The following is a 19,519-nucleotide window of genomic DNA, read 5'->3' as shown; positions in this document are numbered from 1 at the left end:
TTTTTTTCTAGGGTTTAAAAATAATCCCCCAGCCCTCCGGGAATTTTTGGGAGGCCTATAAAAACTCCCCGACCTGGGATCAAATTATGATTTAGTATTTAAGGGGAGCGGAAATCGACGTTTTAATTCTTCTGCGCCGGTGGGGAAGCTAATTGTCGAAAAGGCAGAAGCGTTTACCGTGGTTTGGTGTTTCTCGAACCGTGAAATTAATTTCACTTGGAGTCGCGTCGAAAAGTACAAACGACTTCCGTTTTACCGACGGCGATAACGACGAGATGGCTCGATGTGCGTCTCGATGTCGCATCCGTTGTCCTGGGTCATGAAATGCCGATTTCAGGGAGAAAATTGACAAAGAAGACATAAAAAAAATATTTTTAACGCGCATATCGTCGCTAACTACGCGAGTATAATGCAATTGTTATTAATGGGCTTGTGATAAATCTTCGAGAAACTCGCGAGAGATGCTCGCCGTTGACAAATGACCCCTCATGAAAATCAAGGCTTCGAGATTATCCTCGTAATTCCTTTGTCTCTGTTCTGGGATAATTTTTACGCGGCGATAAATTATCCTCGCATCGAATGGAGTCATTGTGCGAGGTGCGTTCGAGTTGATTGAACGCCGCCGATAATGCGGCGGTTCCGATGAATTTCCGATTGCACTTTTAATGAATGCAGCCGATCATGCAAATGAGTCCCCGATGTTATTACCGGACATGTCCGAGTCTGACATGGATTTCTTCCCCGGTGACAGGAAGTCGTTACACGAGATGCCCACGACCGAATTATCATCGATAATGGGATCGATATATCGATAACACGGGATCTAGAACGAATGCGCTTTCTGAATAATTTAAAAAAAAAAAATATCGCCGATACGATGCATCTGACAAGGACATTTCTGAGTGCAATTTTCCGGTAACGATATAAGGTGACAAGGTGGCAATAATTTCCCTCCTCGAAGTCATCTTACGAAATCATTTTCCAGGGGATTTCTACACTCCCGATAATTACATAATCGGCCGGTGGAAATTTTAGTAAATGTGCAGTTACCTCCTAACTCGGGCGCATAATGATGCACATTATCTAACACGCGAGGGTTTGCAATAAACGTCACCTCCATTTCGCAAAATGGCATTGCGCGAGATTCCATATCGGTTAAATAATCGCGATAGGTTTTCCTATCGAAGTGTGCAACCCAGGGAATCATGCAAATTACCGTCTCGCGGGAGTTATCAAACATGTCCTGGACTGCAACGAGTTCCGGAATTGTCCGAAATAACGACAACTCGAGATAAATGATTCAACGATCTGTTCGAAAAAGCGGTGAAAGCCACGAATTAAAATCTCTCTCGATTTCAATGACCACTTAACAGTGGTTATTAAATTTTCCGGTTAAACCAACCGCGAGTGCACCGTATGCAAATAGGTGTCCCGAAGATACATCACCAGAGACGCGTAAAATCAGGGTTTAATTTCCGGGGAAAATTCCCTATATAAAATCACCATGTCGTATATATTGCAAAATCACGCGCAGTAGCTTTACAGACTCTCGGTACACGGTTTTACAATTTATTACCCCACTTACAATTTCATTATTTATTAATCCCGGCCAATTATCAGGTAAGATATCATCCTCGTAATGCTGTTAGGGCAAGAAAAATCGGGGAAAAAAAATCATTAAGCCACCCTCCGATAACAGGATAGCCATTACTGTGTGTTCGCCGATTAAGCTAGCCATAAATGCATCGAATCATGCAAATGCACGCCCTGGGGGAATTTTATTGGACAAGTTGCCTCTTCGGCCTACTAACTCGGACTCGTATGAATAAATAAACGGCCCTCTCGAGAGCGTATATATTCGTGTCTCGTGGTGTATAGGTATGTCGGTAAAATCGAAAGTAATAATCGCGCGGCCTTCTCGAACGCTCAATGCTTCCCAGAGAACTGGCACGAGTGACGTCACGACAATTATCTCGGGTGCAATTAATGCACGCGCTGCATTCCCTGCATGCCGAGGTGCACGCCGACTCGGTTTGTGTTGAAAAAACAAGTTTCGCAAAACGAGAGGGGAAACGCGAGAGCCGAACAACGCGTCGGTACGAACTGGTACGGGGATGTTATCACGAGTTTGATAAGCGATCGCCCCGCGGGCCCCACGCGATATCTCCTCGATTCAGGTGGGAATTTCGCTCGAAGTAATCAAAGAATAGGTAAAAAGGGAGGAAAGGGAGTTAAACTGATAAATGAAGTGAAGTTCCACTCTACGAAAAAGAACTAAATAAATTACGGGAAAAAAAATGAGAATTTTAAGTTCCAAGGCCTCGATTTTTGCCAGTTTTAATTTTCACCGATTATTGTAGCGATATCTCCTCGATTCAGGTGGGAATTTCGCCGGAAGTAATCAGAGGGGAGGTAAAAGAAGGGAGAAAATGAAAACTGGAAAGTGATATGAAATTTCATTTCAAAGAGGAGAGCTGTAGGAATTGTCAAAAAAAAAAAAGCAAAAAAATTGAAATGGGGAATTTAAAATTCGTAGAACAAGATCTCTGTCAGTTTTATTTTCACCGCTTATTGTAGCGGTATATGGAAATAATAAAAATGGTATATTCAAATTCCTAGACCTCAATTTTTGCCAGTTTTATTTACACGGATTATTTCCTCGGAAACATGCGAGTTAATTGGGAGGTATTTTGATAGATGTTTTAGGCAGGAGAGATGAAGGGATTTACTTTTTTGTGAGGATTGAACAGTTTTTTCCGAGAGGCTGGTTAGATGGGAAATTTGGAGGGCAATTCTTTTTTTTCGATGGGGATTTTTACTTTATTCGCAAAAACCGGGAAATTACTGTTTGCCGAGCGGCGAACCGGCGCGAGAGATGTTTTTCCGTTCGGTTCGATCGCGGCAGCGATAAGCGATCGATTTCCATCGATCTCGGCGATTTCCAGGCCCGATGGGAATACCTCCGGTCCCTCGGGAGAGTTCCATTACAGACTTCAACGAGTGCCACGGCAAATAGAAGTAGAATTGAAAAGCTCATCGCGTTTCCTCGTGCGCTCGGAAACGATATCTAAAATGGCGGATCTTAAGGTCCTCGCGGCTCCGCCTTGGCGAACCTCTACGCCGTGAAATTTCATTCCCACCGCCCTCGACGTAGAAAAATCTGTAGAAAATATGATATAATTGATATCGCTAATTATCCCTGGTTTCATTTTTTCCCCCGGATAAGGGAAACAGCGCCCGCCGACCGGAGAGTAAATCTCTGTTGTCGATTTCACGAGTCATTAACCCTTTGGCCACCCAACGGGGTGTGCACCGCGATCGAAACCGCATCGGTGGTCGCACTAAAAATCGGATGCCATACCTTCCGAAACCGACGGCTTGAATTATTCCGGAACCACCGAGTCCCGAATAAATATCCCGGCAATTCTTCCCGCGAAGTAGCGGAAATCAGTTAAATTATTCAGCCCGCCGAAAAGCTACACTCGTTCGGTTCCCAATACCGGGCTACTACCCTCGAGCCTCGTTGCTGATGAGCGCAAAAATGAAAATGTAAATGTATATCCCATACAGATTTTTATATTTATTTTTCTGGGGAGTTATCATGTTAATTTTATGTTCCCTTTTGGTTACAGGGATCTGAGACCTGCGAGTCTGGAGAAGGGACAGGAGACCCTTCGGCTTCGCATTTATGCGTGCTATGCTTGGGGTGGACCACTTTTGGTGGCGGGTATTGCCGCCCTTTTGGATCACCTGCCTACTCAACCTGAATATGCCAGACTTAGGCCGCGATTCGGCGAGAAACAGTGCTGGTTTTATGGTGAGTAGAGTTCACGGTTCCGTGGGTTGAAACCGTCGCAGCTGTCTGAAATTCGTCTCTGGTGGGTAACCGGGAAGCGAAACGGGGAACGAAACTCGGCAGCTCGCAGTTCCCTCGCGCGCCGCTTGTGGCGCTCGCGTCGGCCGATTTGTCACGGCCGGCTTCGGGGAAAGCGACGGCTCTCTATTTGCCCTCTTTCTCCCGGCTTTCGCGCGAATCCGCCGGAATATCGCTGTCGTGTTCGCGGCACGTCAACCCGACGCCGACTCGGCGAATCGCGATCCAAATTAACGGAATCTCCCGAAAGGAAGTTGACGAGGTCTTGCGGGATAAATTAGAGAACAACATGGATTTTGAGTAATTTAGAAAAATTTCACGCAGGATTTTTTAAATGCAACAATGCTGCCGACTCGGCGAATCGCGGGGAAAATCGCGATTCGAATTCACGAAATCCTAAGAAAGGCACTCGACACGGTCTTGCAGGATAAATTAGACAATAACTTAGATTTTGAGTAATTTATAAAAATATCACGCAGGATTTTTTAAATGCAACAATGCTGCCGACTCGGCGAATCGTGGGGAAATTCGCGATTTTGATTCACGAAATCCTAAGAAAGGCACTCGACGAGCTCTTGCGGGATAAATTAGAGAATAACATGGATTTTGAGTAATTTATAAAAATTTCACGCAGGATTTTTTAAATGCAACAATGCTGCCGACTCGGCGAATCGCGGGGGAAATCGCGATCCGAATTCATGAAATCCTAAGAAAGGCACTCGACACGGTCTTGCGGGATAAATTAGACAATAACTTAGATTTTGAGTAATTTAGAAAAATTTCACGCAGAATTTTTTAAATGCAACAATGCTGCCGACTGGACGACTCGCGGGGGAAATCACGATTCGAATTCACGAAATCTTAAGAAAGGCACTCGACGAGATCTTGCGGAATAAATTAAAGAATAACATGGATTTTGAGTAATTTATAAAAATTTCACGCAGGATTTTTTAAACGCAACAATGCCGCCGACTCGGCGAATCGGGAGGGAAATCGCGATCCGAATTCACGAAATCCTAAGAAAGGCACTTGACGAGGTCTTGCGGGAAGAATCTGACAATAATTCGGAATTCTTAGGTACTTCATACAATTCTACATGGGAATTTTATCAATATATAAATTTTACCAAATGGATGTTAGGACAAAATCACGCGGGAGGAATTTCCGAAATACAGAGGGGATGATTTTCAGTGGAGCGCCATCGGGTTTGGATGAATTCAAGCGATGGCTCGATCGCGGGGACGCATCGGACTCGCGTGTAAATTTAGGGGTTGCGGGGTCGAGGGTAAAAATTGGGGCTGGGGGTGGCGGAAATTGTTTATCACGTAAATGTCGAGCTCGTTGTCGATATCGGCGCCGAGAGTGACTCCGTGAACCCGGGGCAATAAATCCTGAAGATACCGCACGGGGGATGGAGTCATCATGGATCGCGAGGGGGGTGGCGTGCGCGTTATCCCGGCTGATACAGTGATAACGCGATTCGATTGCGATAACGCGAGGGACGAGCCGCCCTCGCATGAAACGCAATTACCGGAGTCGACATGTCCCCTCGTCGAGAGAAAACGAATTCCAAGACGATTCAGAGCCTCTTAAATTGTCAAAGAACGGAATTCCACCAAAGCCGCTTGAACGTTTATTACAAAATATTGAGGGTGGAGTGCTCCTTATATTTCTAAAGTACAAAATATTGAGGGTGGAGTGCTCCTTATATTTTCAAAGTACAAAATTCCACCAATACTGCTTAGACAATTATTGCCAAATATTAAGGGTACAATGCACCCTCCAGGCACCGACCCTTAACGAGAGGGCGTAATTGTAGACAATGTTCATTGTCGAAGTCCCTCGTTACACGAGCCTGCGTCTTGTACAAAACGTGTTCCCGAGTTTCGGGCTTTCTTCGCCATAGTTTGACATTTTCCCCTGGAAAACAACCCCCTCTCAGGGTGCATAATTTCCAGCACCCGCTCGTTAATTCCACCCACTGTACGTCATTATCAAGGCACGCGAAGTGCGAATCCGGGGCCGCGTTTGCCACCCCCGAAGGCGGTGCTCACCACCCCCTAACGAATCCTCGAAACAGATAATTTCCTCTCGTCCTTCCTGCACTTATATACCGAGGCAAAAGTGCGTCTGCTTCGAAGTCATTTCTGCGGTGGTAAATCAGGATAATGGCGTCCCATGGGAAATGGGGGTGGACTATTGCGAGTCGTTCCCATCCTGACACAATGCCTCCCGCTCGGGGTGGAGCTGCCACCCCCGATACCGTCTCCGGTGGTATCCAGGGTCCTGCACCGTACACCGCACCCTGTACTTGCACCCCATAACATCGCGGCTCGAGACGATGGGGTGGCGAGATAGCCCTGGCGCCAAACCCACCCCTTGCTCATGGCGGCGCCTAATGGCGCACACCCTGCACCATGGCTTGGGTCCGTTAGGAAAAAGTAACAGCTTGTAGGTGCACTTGCAGAACGTGGGGTGGTTAATAAAATTCATTCCTCCGTTTCACCCCTATCAATTATTGAATTTCCCCGGATCGGGGGTGACGTTTCCTTTCTCAACTTTAATTTTCTATTTAGAGGTTTTACGATCCCTTATATTATTTTTTCAATTATGCCTTCCAAGTGCACTCAGAGAACGTGGGGTGGTTAATGAAATTCATTCGATCGTTTCACCCCTATCAATTAATCAATTTCACCGGATCGGATGTGACGTTTCCTGCCCCGATTTTAATTTTCTTTTCGGAAGTGTTACGATTCCTTTTTTTTTTCCCCCTCCTTTTTCCGGAATTAGCTCTCCCGGGGATGCATCAGGCGCATTTATCAGAGGTGCGCGTACCCCTCGCGAGGGGAAATTTCGCTTTCCGCGAAATTAAAAGCGGCGCGAGGGGGTGCACCCCCGACGCCGGCTCCATCACGCGAGACTCACCCCTTGCCTTGTAATGGGAATACGCCCCGCTCCGTCCTTGTCGCGCGGACTTGTACGACGAGGGAAAACAATTTGCACGATCGGTGGATTGACGTTTCCAAGGGATGCGCCGGGAAAACATTCCCAGGGGCGCGAACGGGGACGATTTAATCGCCGCCCGCCGATTAGATTGCACCGACAAATGCACTTTGGTGAACCGGATTCGCCGGGGCGGGGGGTGAAAAATCGCGAAAAGGTACCGAAATACCCCCAAAAATCGTCCCGTTACCATAAAGCGCGGCCAAAAATCGATTTTCTTTTAAATAATAAATCAATAATTAATTCCAATATCATTTTACACCGAAAAGTCAGGACTACAGAAGTTATCCATATATTCATGTGTTACCAGGTAACAATAATTTTGTAGATCGCCGCGGCAATAATTTCAGCCCTTAGTATGCTTTTATGCACCTATGTGCACCTAATGAATGAACAATTCATTAAAAAATCACTTGATATGGAAAAATTAAGACTGCAGGAATTATCTGCCGGGAGATAAGACCTGCACCCTTGTCATGTCACGTATCGTCCCGGTCACGAGCGGCATGTTGACAGCCTCTCTGCTGTCAGGTCACCGTAATTCCGTAGATCGCCGTGACAAGAATGTCGGCCCTCGGATCGCGCACACGGGCTCCTCTCCTTGTATGCACTCGTATGCACTTGTATGCACTTGTATGCACCTAGGAACGCGCGGTGCCTCGTCAGCGGTGACGCGGAGCTAACGAGAGCCGCAGGGAACAAAAAGTTTGGGCAATCAATTTCGGATTATGCGAGTCTCCCGACTCGATTAATTCACGTGGCGAGCACATACGCCAGGCATGTTTCGGGAAACATGCTTCCCTCGGGACTCCGCCATTCCCGGGGGAAATGTTGTCCGCGTTTTGCATCTCCACAAGGGCCTCCGAAAATCCGATCGACAAACGGACAAATCACTTAACGACTCTTCAATTAATCAAGGGGGCCCGTTTTAGCTTTGGAAATTTAACTGCGATTCGAGGAATCTTTCGAGCCCAAAGAAATATTAAGGAAAGGCGGAAACGCGAGGGAGGAGGTATTCCCATTAATTGTTTTTTTTCTTTTCTCCCAGCGAGAAAGAAACTGATTTAGGACCGCGAAAACGAGCGGGGTTTTACATTCGGGGCAAAAAGCGAGGCGGAATAGTTTTGGCAGATTCGGGAAATTGCGGGTGGTCGGCTGGTATTCGGATTGTTATTCCGTCGTTAAGTCTCCTCTACGAGGGAGTACCGCTCTCGGCTTAATTGTACGGATAACGATCGTTAGGACAGGCCACAAGAAGCGGCCTGCGTGTGGACGGGCCTTAACGAACCGCCGTTTACCATGGGAAGGGGGTGGAGGGTGCACGAAAAAATGCATCTCCCGAATTCTTGATAGTAAATAATAAAATAAAACACCGATCGACACCTTGGGGACTGTCCCATGGATTTAAATATATATGTATGTAAATTTCGTCCCCATCGATTATCGACCCTGGTGAGATCGAAAGGGGAGGAACGCTCGGGCGCATTGCAAGTTGTGCAATTACGCGCGGGGTGCATAAGATGCATCGAGTGCGATAATTGCAAACTGGTTTGCCGGCCTCGGGGTGAGGTCCCTAGGTGTTGCCGACCAATCGGAGCGGTCGCGAAATTAATCGTTGCGAATTTCGACGGCACTCTCGGCCCGTGTGCGGTGGGCGGTGGGTGGTGGGTGGTGGGTGGCGAATCGAATCGACGCGGGCGCCATAAAGCATCGAACGGCACGCGCGAATATAATTCACTTATGTTTGTTATGGGTTGCCATGGAGTGAGATATAACCCAGGGAACAGCTATTGTTGGAGACCTGCCAGGCCCAAGCAAATATAGACGCGTGTCTTTCTCCTCTCTCTCTCTTCGTCTCGCAGACTACTCCAGGTCTTGTCTTCCCTCTTGCACACCCGGGGGATAATAATCGGGAATTTGCATAGCCGCTGTCCGCGGACAAAAAGGGACACGTCGAGCTCCCCCGACTCGAGTTTCGACTTTGCTAAAAGACGATCGCTACTGGCCCGGCAATTTGTTTATTTATGGGGGTTTGCCAAGTAGTTTCAACAAGGGAGGCGGGCGAATCTCGGGGGATTCTAAGGAGGGCGTCATGATACAGGAAGCGAGTCATATCATTAGGCAAGTCAATCTGTGACCATTTAACTACGATGTTTGACCCGACGTTTAAAATTTTTTAGAAAAAATTTTTAATGGTTTTTGGCCATTAAATGGTAAATTGGTACTCTGGGTCGAGGGAAGTCGTGCAGTCTCCGGCATTGTTTCGGGTTGTAGGATCGATAAGAGGCTATTAATGGGAAGTTCGACTCTTGGTAGTTGTAAGGTTAGAATCGGAGTTGTCAATTTATTTTGAAACTTGTATTAATTGTTTTCCGGGCTTTGAATGAGGAAAGAGGAAAGACGTCCGGAGTGATGCATACGGTGCAGGGAAGTGGAAAAAGGAGTGCTCCAGATTTATGGGGGAAAGCTCGGAGGAACTGGGTCAGAGTTCCGTGCAATTTCCGAGTGTTTTCCCTCTTCTCCCTTCTCTTCCATCTTCCACCTTCTACCTTCTACCCTTTGCCGGGGGTTTTATTGATGGGTTTGTTTGCCGGCTCGGCGATAACTGGCCATGGGGCTGGCGTGCTAGGGGCAGATTGCACACCCTCGTGGTTATGGGGTTGAGATACTTCCAGAGGGTGAAATAGAGGCGATAACTGTATACCGGATTCGTTTTTCCTCGTAAAAGCCTCGATTCGAGGACCCTTCGGGACAAGGGAGACGTTCCTGGAACGAGGCCTCCCATCTTCTGGGATAAACGCCCCATGGCGACGAAAATTCACCCTTAAAACTGGACAATTCATATTTCGACGGAAAATGGAGACACATATATATATATTTTTTTTTTATGGGGAAAAAATTGCGGGCTTGACCAATCACCTGGGAGTGAGACTTCGAGGAGTAACAACGGCGGCTGGTGACAATACAGGTAACGAGATATCCCTAGTTGGGGAAATATTTTTCCAACCCCTGACTGACGACGCCTCCACTGTTTGCTTTCCTTCGAACTTCTTCGGCGGTTTTTCTTTCTCGCCCCCTTTGCCGACGATCGACCTCGTCGAAGTCTCTGCCATGTTTCCTTTAATAATGCTTTTCTTATCCCTGGGTATTTTTTTTTAACCACGAAGGGTGGATTCCTCCCCCGACTTGACTCGTCATTCCGCACGTAGGAAACTACTTTATCGGCATGACGTGTACTTATATCCTGGGAATGAGTAGTCCGAGGTCGTGTCATGCTCTTCTATGGAATTCTCGTGACGTGGCACTTTGAAAATTCAAAGGTTGAAACCCTTCGACCTACCCTTTGCATTTCCAGCGATTTGCCCCGCATCTGTCCTTTCCCTTTATTACTAATAACCCGGGAAGCAGCCTAAAATTCTTCCCGATTTTTCGAAAATACATTCGATTCTCAGTACAATATTGTGCAGTATTTGCAGATGTAAGAAAATTTACCCTCAGACCTCTTTCTATTTTTTTTTTTTTTTGAGAGAGAGAGCGAGAGAGAGTGAAACCTGATCACATATTCCAGATAATAAACCCCGAACCATTCTAAATTGCCGTTCGATATTCCTGGGGATAATTTCACTCTCGGTAATGCCGAGACTCGCAAGTCGTTGCTCGCATTACGGTGGCTTACTCGGCCACGGTGAATTTTACGGGCGCAATTTGCATAAGCAAGTGGACCGTCATTACCATGACTAAAACGCTTGCAGGCTCCAGGCTGCGTTTCTCCTCCTTCGGATCCAATCAGAAGGTGATTGGAAACGGAGGGCATGCAGACTACTTTGCACTTCGTCTACATCGTTTACCATTATTTCTCGAAGACGCGGCCCAGTGCTCCGGGAGAATTTATGGGGTTTACAGGGGAATGGGACTCTGGTGTTTACGTTGGTCCAGTCTGTTTGCCCCGGGTCTGTCTGCTCCGATAGGTTATGAGCCACATCTAGACCCGGCCTGCAACTGCATTCCATGTCCGTTTTCATCCTCCGACCGACCACTCAACCAACTGCCCAACTACCCGACTACGAAGCCGCCAGTTTATTTGCAACCGGTCCTCTGTCTACAATAGAGAATGAGATTTCTGCGGATACGTGATCTCGGTGCACGCCATGGTGCCCACCGAGTAATGGTCCAGCGCCGATCGCTGATTACTTCGAGTTTCACTCGACGTTTCCTCTTCCCTAGACTCCGAAAAAGTGACAAAACGATCTACGAACCTCGGGAGAATATCTAAAAATATTTTCAATTACGATTCTTCATAAAGAATTACCTGAATTTGGGTAGTCTTAAATTCTGCATCATTTTCTGCAGTTGCAGAGCCGATCGCTGATTACTTTGAGTTTCACTCGACGTTTCCTCTTCCCTAGACTCCGAAAAAGTGACAAAACGATCTACGAACCTCGGGAGAATATCTAAAAATATTTTCAATTACGATTCTTCATAAAGAATTACCTGAATTTGGGTAGTCTTAAATTCTGCATCATTTTCTGCAGTTGCAGAGCCGATCGCTGATGACTTTGAGTTTCACTCGACGTTTCCTCTTCCCTAGACTCCGAAAAAGTGACAAAATGGTCTACGAACCTCGGGAAAATATTTAAATATATTTACAATTACGATTGTTCGTGAAGAATCACCAGAATTTGGGTAGTCTTAAATTCTGCATCATTTTCTGCAATCGCAGAACCGAACGCTGATTACTTCGGGTTTCACTCGACGTTTCCTCTTCCCTAGACTCCGAAAAAGTGACAAAACGGTCTACAAGCCTCGGAAAAATATCTAAAAATATTTACAATTACGATTGTTCGTCAAGAATTACCAGAATTTGGGTAGTCTTAAATTCTGCATCATTTTCTGCAATTGCAGCACCGATCACTGATTACTTCGAGTTTCACTCTACGTTTCCTCTTCCCTAGACTCCGAAGAAGTGACAAAACGGTCTACGAACCTTGGGAGAATATTTAAAAATATTTACAATTAGAATTGTTTATGAAAACTCATCAGTTAGTGTACTCATCGATGCTGCATCATTTTCTGCAGTTTTTTTATAGGCTCTCTTTAGCGCGGTTCAATCGTCGTTTTAATCGGGACTGCTCCGGAGGGTTGCATGGATTCTTAGAGTGATGTTAAATAGTTCCGAAAATTCGCTACAACTGCCGGAAATTTCTTGCAATCGAATCGATGACGTGTACTTCCGGTGTTCCGTGGGTTCGCCACTTCTTCGCGAATCGCACAGGAAAAAGCAAACAGACCTGGGCCAGTTTCTGGCCCGGAATTGCGGTTTATTTTTACGTTGTCTGGGATTTTCGACTAATGCCCGGCTCGACCTCGATTTACCTTTAGGATCGATCGCGAACCGCGGTTCTCCGATATTCCGGCTGCATATTAATCGTTCCCTGTGATCTCGGATCATTTATTGTCTTATCCAGCGCCAGATGCCTCATTGGTTATTCTCGTTTAACCCAACACCGTTCTATATCAAATTTAATTGCAAGAGTTTCGACCGATTGCCAAAAGGAAATCGAATTATTACAGATGAATTAAGTATTTTCATGACAATCGGTAGACGGCCCTTCTCGCAGAATCGCGATAAATAAATAAAGGTCCGTATATGCGACCGATGATCCGAGTCTAAGTCCAGATGAGAATGCGCATCAAATTGAATCATCTCCCAGAGATCCACATCCGTGATCCTTGATAAGTTATATCTGGAATGAAATCTACTCCTGAAAGGAATTTCAAGGATGCGAGGAGAGAACCGTGAGAGCAAGTCGAGAGGCGTAGCGGAATAAATTATAAAATATTCCAAGAATTGTTATTTAATTTTTACACCTTTTTTTCTTCGTGGATTCCAGGTGACATGGAGATCCTGGCGTATTTCTTCGGACCCATAGGAGCACTTTTGGCGGTGAATCTGCTATTTTTCGCTGCCACAGCCAGGGAACTCACCTGCGGCTTGTGGAAAGGCGAATTCGTTAAGAGCACCACGGAAAGGTGAGCAGCATAATCAAATTAATAAAATAAAAAAATACTCAAATGTTGGTATAACCGACCCTAAGTTTTTCATGTTTGAAATTTCAAGTGTGATGTCACTTGCAAAGCGATATCGCCGGTACTCAGTATTTGAAAGGGAAAAAATTAATAAAATAAAAAAATTACTCAAATGTTGGTATAACCGACCCTAAGTTTTTCATGTTTGAAATTTCAAGTGTGATGTCACTTGCAAAGCGATATCGATGTCGATATCGAAGGAATGCTCGTGACGCTCCCTTGCTCGTAACACCGCCAGCGATTAATAATTGAACGGTACCAAACGTGCGAGGTTGTTGCCAAGTGTGTTAAACCGACATCGCTCGCATAATTCCGCAACTATAGCGTCTCGTACCGGCGGGTAATTTTTTCTTCCTCTTTCCTCGATGCCACGGCATTGCATTAGCCCCGATGCGGCACTATCGAGGACGGCTTCCAGTGCAACGATGAATTAGTTAGACGAGGGACAAAAAGTACCCCTGACTAGCACGGAAGAATAATGGCCTGTATAAATAGCGGAGGTTTCCAGCAAGCCGGAGACGCATTAAAAGCCTTATTCGCATAATGCACAATGGAGCGAAGTGCGTCGAAAAAAGGAGCGCACTAAATTCCCGGAAACCCCACACCACCCCGAGAGAGAGAGTATTCCGTGAGAAGGAAACTTTTTACTAATCTCTCGGTGTGATATTAACCTAATCATGCCGTAATTAACAGTCCTTGAAACGAAGGGGAGGATTGAATTACGAACACCTCGAAGACGCCACATTTGTCTCGGTAGGAACGAATGATCAGAAAATGCATCTAATTCCGACCGACAGGTGCTGCCCCGGCGTAGCAGTCGAAACAACGAGACTTCGATCGGAATGCCAACCGCAGAAAACCGAGATGGCGCGGACCGGTGTAAGGTAGTCCTTTCGCGCGTGTCGCAAAGAATTACGCTCCTAGACTAAAAACGGAACAGCGCCAAGGAATGCAACGTTGCGGCGCACCTTGGCCGCGGCCCGGCTACGTCGACGAGATAGGCCGTGCGTGAGATATGGCAACGCCGCGCCGATAATTGTCGCACATCCCAACGATGTCGCGCCGGTCCATTCCGTCGCGCGACGCCGCCACTACCGAGTGACTCGTTACTCTTGCCTAGCATTCTTTGCCCCTGGGATTATCATCCACTAATCCTTCCTTTTTGCAGGACCCACGGACTGGTTTGAACCCTGTCGATGAATTATGGATCCGGTGAACCTCGATTTGCGTCCGGGGTGAGTGTAAAACAATTCAATAGCCATGAATTATTTCTAACAGGATAGGAGAAGCGAGGTTATGTCGTAGAGTGGCGGAACGGACCTCGGATCGCGCTATATCTTCGTGCACCGGAAATGGATACACCCGGGAGATATTAATGTTAGCGTTGTCGCCTTAATTACATGTTCTGTCGCCGATAATAAATGAAATCAGATTAACGATCATCGTAGTTTTATTGGTCCTCCTTGCTGACGCCCAGAGACTGAATTCTGGGCGGCGTTTGGTGATGGACGGTCCTGGATTTTTGTATATCTTTAAAGATATCTTGCCATCATTTGACGGTTATCGTCGGAAATCTTGAGATCTGAATTTCCGGGAGTGAACTCCCGGAAACTCCAGAGACCTACTGAGTAGGCAGAATGGAGCTGCCCCTAAGAACCTCCGATTCAATTCTAATCGGCCGACGTGGCGAACAATTGCATCGACGATGCGAATAGGAGCCACCTCGACGACCCCTGTGGAAGGGACTCCGCAATCGCAATCGTGGGTTAAATGATGAGAGTATTCTCACCGCGTCCTCTTCGCGGCTGGGTATTACACGGCTGGCCTGTTCAAAGCGCCGCACCGCCGGCGGGTGCTGCTCCTCCGGCATCGTTAATATAAATTACCGGGTCGTACGAGGGACAACATTGAACCTGCCCCCGCCGACATATTACCAGATTCCACGGAACGTCTATAATTTTCTGCGAGCCTCTTTAATATGCGTCAGCATCCACCGGTAGCCACCGAGGGAATCTCGGCTCGCGGCTCCTATCGAGTGATGCAGGAGTGCTGCAGGAGTGCTACCCGGGTAACCGAGGAATGCCTATGGTGCTACGCCATTTTCTACTTAGGGTCCTTACACAGGACCCCTTGGCTTCCCGATAGTACCACCAGTTTAACGTCCAAAGAGCTCGTAAAGGTCCGATAAGGGCGCGCCTTAGCCGGGAAGACTCGCCGATAATCGGACCCCGAGACACGTTCTCGAGGAAACCCGGGGCCGGGGTGCTAATCGAGGTCGCTGACGAATTTGTAGCCCGGTGCTGGATGTACTTTACGGAGTTATGTCAATTTTACGTATTCCTGTACTCGGGGAGGAGATAGGTACACACGGGAGAACTCGAGGGATCATTAGTTATTGGTGACCCTGGTCGTATTTCCTGCGCCGGTTACGAGCACTTCTGTCTCTTATTATGTGGTGTTACACGGGAAAGGGGTTCCCCGGAGTTTAGTACACGGTAATTTGTTTGTGCGGTTTGATGGTCCAATTAAGCGTGGTAATTGCCGGCTCGGGGTGCACTCTCGATAGTCGGTACCCCGCGGTCATCGCGGCGTATAGATTTTCTCCAGAGCTGGACAGAGTCACTTTTTAATATTCTTTTGCCAGATCGGGGGAACTCGATCGAACGCACTGCGAAGAATTGCTGGATCAGATGTTACGGAATAAGACCAAGCGGTTATGGAGTCTGCAGGTTTAGTCATGGGGCCTCGACCACGCAGAGTCTGGATAGACGCGCACGCTCACAATCGGCAGATTCGTAATTGCAGATGAGGAATTAACGCGATTGCCAGGCCGGTCCGCCGTCTTTGGCAATTTACTTTAAATGGAGATCCGGGAAGCCAGAGGCCTCCGTAAAAACCAGCGGCCCTTCACCTGTCACTTAAACGAGCAGGGTGCTTTCTCGTTTTACGACAGAGTTGCACCTTGTGAATGGCGACCAATTCATTTCAGCCCGTCGTTCCTCTACGATCTAGTTTCCGAACTCGTTGCCCCGACTGAAAACGCGAAAAATTCATACACTTCCCACGACTCTTGCCAATCTTTTCTAGAGTTTAGTCACGTTAAGGTGATAAGAAAGAGTCAACCTATATATATCTGAGAAGTCAAATCATTGGCGAATGTATTTTCCGAATTGGGAATACCGATTTGTTTCAAATTTAACCAGAGGAATATGGAGGCCTTGAAGTAGATCCTGAGGCTCACGAAATTTCGTTTTTCATCTAAAATTTATTTATTTATCATGGACTAGAAGCAACATGGCGTGGTCCGGGCACGTTTTCGATGTTTTACGCTTCTCGGAGGCTTATAATCGAAAATGAAGAGTTTCAGGATCTAGCTCGAACAATTTAAAATACCGTAGAAATGGAATATTACGGAGTCAGATGGGAAATTATGGAAAATAATTTCACCAACGATTGCAAGAGAATGCTGAATCGTCTCTTGGCTAACGCGTGTTTTGAGAGCAAAAATTTAGTTCCAGCTAAACGTCACAGATGGCGACGTTGTTCCGTCATAATACAAACAGTCATGAATTCACGGGATTTCGACTGTTTTACGTCGATCTTCTTATCATTACTTTACCGAAATGACATATAGAATGCTTCAGTCTGTACAATTCTCAGCGTAGACTGTAAAACACTTAAACATAAATATAAAAAATGTCGGTAGCAGGACGCGCCAGCTTATGTTACCACTTGAGTATTCAAAACGACATTATCACCAAAAAGGGTATAGATGAAATTTATTTTATCGATGTAGATCAAATATCTCAGCGCCTTTCGTATCATCTTAACTAAGGATTACCCGTGTTCGATCGTATCTTCGCTTTTTCTCAACCGCCCGGCATTGAAACTTGGAACGTCTATTTAAAAAAGACACCTTTTGGGCGAGGCATTTTCTTCGTATGAAAGCCTGCAGGTTGCCCTTGGTTTTGTTATGAAATATTCTAGCTATACGTTAACACCGGCCAGCGGTGGAGCTGCACTACCAATAGGCCAAATTGACATGTCAACGTTGCCGCGCGGACCACCTCTGACGTCGGGTTAATAAAGCATCCGTGGAATTGAAAAACTCGTGCGCATGCGCCATGTCGGCAACCGGACGTGGCCGGCCGATCGGCAAGGAAGAATGCGAATCGGTTGCGTTGTAATTGTCCTCGGCCGTCACGAATTCGCGGAATTCATTCCGCTGAGCCGGAATTGTGCGATTCCTTGCCAGGCGGCTCCTTCCGCGAAGTCGACGCTCTTCCTTCGTAGAGAGTCCTCCGTTTCGACATCGGTGAACGTCTTTTCGCGTCCTCCATGATAGACGCCGATTCATCGACCTAACCTAACCTAAGCTAACCTGTACGCTTTCCCGACCAATTATAGGAGACGCGATGGAAATTTAAAAAATCAAGCAGCATCTTTTCGCGTCCTTCATGATAGACGCCGATTCATCGACTTAACCTAACCTAACATTCTACAGAAGAGTACGCTTTCCCAACCAATTATAATAAACGCGATGGAAATTCCAAAAATCAAGCAGCATCTTTTCGCGTCCTTCATGATAGACGCCGATTCATCGACTTAACCTAACCTAACATTCTACAGAAGAGTACGCTTTCCCAACCAATTATAATAAACGCGATGGAAATTCCAAAAATCAAGCAGCATCTTTTCGCGTTCTCCATGATAGACACCGATTCATCGTCCTAACCTAACCTAACCTTCTAGAGAAGTGTACGCTTTCCCGACCAATTATAATAAACGCGATGGAAACTCCAAAAATCAAGCATCATCTTTTCGCATCCTTCATGATAGACGCCGATTCATCGACGTAACCTAACCTAACATTCTACAGAAGTGTACGCTTTCCCGATCAATTATAATAAACGCGATGGAAATTCCAAAAATCAAGCATCATCTTTTCGCGTCCTTCATGACAGACGCCGATTCATCGACCTAACCTAACCTAACATTCTATACAAGTGTACGCTTTCCCGACCAATTATAATAAACGCGAGGGGAATTCCAAAAATCAAGCAGCATCTTTTCGCGTTCTTCATGATAGACGCCGATTCATCGACTTAACCTAACCTAACATTCTACAGAAGTGTACGCTTTCCCGACCAATTATAGGAAACGCGATGGAAATTCGAAAAATCAAGCAGCATTTATCATCGTTAATTCCACCACAAAGTTGTACAAGGAGACACAACACCGAGTATCGTTCAGGAATCCAGAATCTTCAGATGTTTACTGATCAAAGCGCCTCTTCCGTGAACCTTTGCAATTAAAAACTAACGTCTATTAGCGTGTCTACTATCACATTAAAAGCATCACATTCTGGACTGAGAAAAAAAAAGTTTATGGAATCAAAGAAATATTTCGCTGAACAGTGCCCATCTTAATGTTTTGTTTAATCAAAAAATTGGACTAAAATAAATTGTTACCATTTCGAATAAATGTTGCATACAGTTTATTGGAATTTATTTGAGTAAAATAATTATTTCTTATATTAATAAAATATATTCTCTGGTACTATTGTGTATAATTGCAAGATTAAAAGGGTTTTAGGTTTTTGCATCGATGGGCAATGTTTTGATCACGTGGTATCGAAATTCCCAGAACTTCTGCAACGCTGGATCGGCAAAAATTCGAGATTTCCGAGTTCCGATCCCGAGGACGTTTTATAACCGACCATAGGCGTTACATCTCCTTAAACCACTTCGTGAATTCTACAAAGTTCAAATCACCGCAAAATGTTACACGCAGTCTAGAGGTTAGGTCTTATCTTTTATCTTTAGTAGCGGGCGTATAATGGAAGCCGGCTACTCCGCGGCTCTTTGTTTCACCTATCTCTTAGCACCGCTAAGCACTCTCGGTAATGCCAAGTCACACGTGATAAGTGTTTACGGTATCTTTGAATACTTTCGTAGCAAGAGACACCCCCAACGCCGCGTCTCTTCCGCCATTTTCTTTCCGAGACGAAACAAGGACGCTGGTATCGAGCGGCCGCCGAGCGCCGTCCCGGGACGAGTCAAGGGTTGACTCGGGGCTTTCGATTCGTCACTGTCAACCGACACGATGTCACGACCGCCAAGATGAGACAAAAGATTGGGAGGGTGAAAAATGATCCGCGAAAACCGGAGACATTCCGCCCGCCGGGCCCGTCTTGGCCCCGAGGGAAGCCCCCAGGCGAAGCCTCGGAATCTTCCAACTTTCGATGAAAGATGGCGACAGGTGACGTCTCAAACTCTTGAAGAGGGTGTCTCGGAAAGCGTCATCGGCGGGAAAATGCAAATTGGAAACAAGGGAGAGGTCTAGCGACCCATAGTTCCCTACCCGAAATATCGGAAGGAATTTTTTAATCTCACTGTAAAACGACCGATCGTTAAATATGAGTATTTTTTCGAAAAAATCGGTGAAAAAATGCAAATTGGAAACAAGGGAGATATCCAGCGACCCGTAATCCCCTATCCGAAATCCCAGAAGGAATTTGTAAATATCACTGTAAAACAACCGATCCTTAAATAT

At 46.1% G+C, this 19,519-nt stretch overlaps 1 protein-coding gene across 1 annotated transcript in view; it reads left to right on the top strand.

The window, feature by feature from the left end:
• LOC105695420 (probable G-protein coupled receptor Mth-like 1) overlaps window positions 1-12,911 on the top strand; it is an 88,869-nt gene extending 75,958 nt beyond the window's left edge. Inside the window, exons 4-5 of the mRNA XM_023434647.1 lie at window positions 3,633-3,817; window positions 12,769-12,911. Coding sequence (XP_023290415.1) covers window positions 3,633-3,817; window positions 12,769-12,911 — 328 coding nt within the window. The remainder of the gene's footprint in view (window positions 1-3,632; window positions 3,818-12,768) is intronic.
• Window positions 12,912-19,519: the final 6,608 nt, after the last annotated feature.

Source organism: Orussus abietinus, unplaced genomic scaffold (assembly GCF_000612105.2).
Source record: "Orussus abietinus isolate OABI.00-Male unplaced genomic scaffold, Oabi_2.0 scaffold4, whole genome shotgun sequence".
NCBI lineage: Eukaryota > Metazoa > Arthropoda > Insecta > Hymenoptera > Orussidae > Orussus > Orussus abietinus.
Note: the sequence above shows the minus strand (reverse complement) of the source record. Positions and strands in the feature narration are given on the sequence as shown.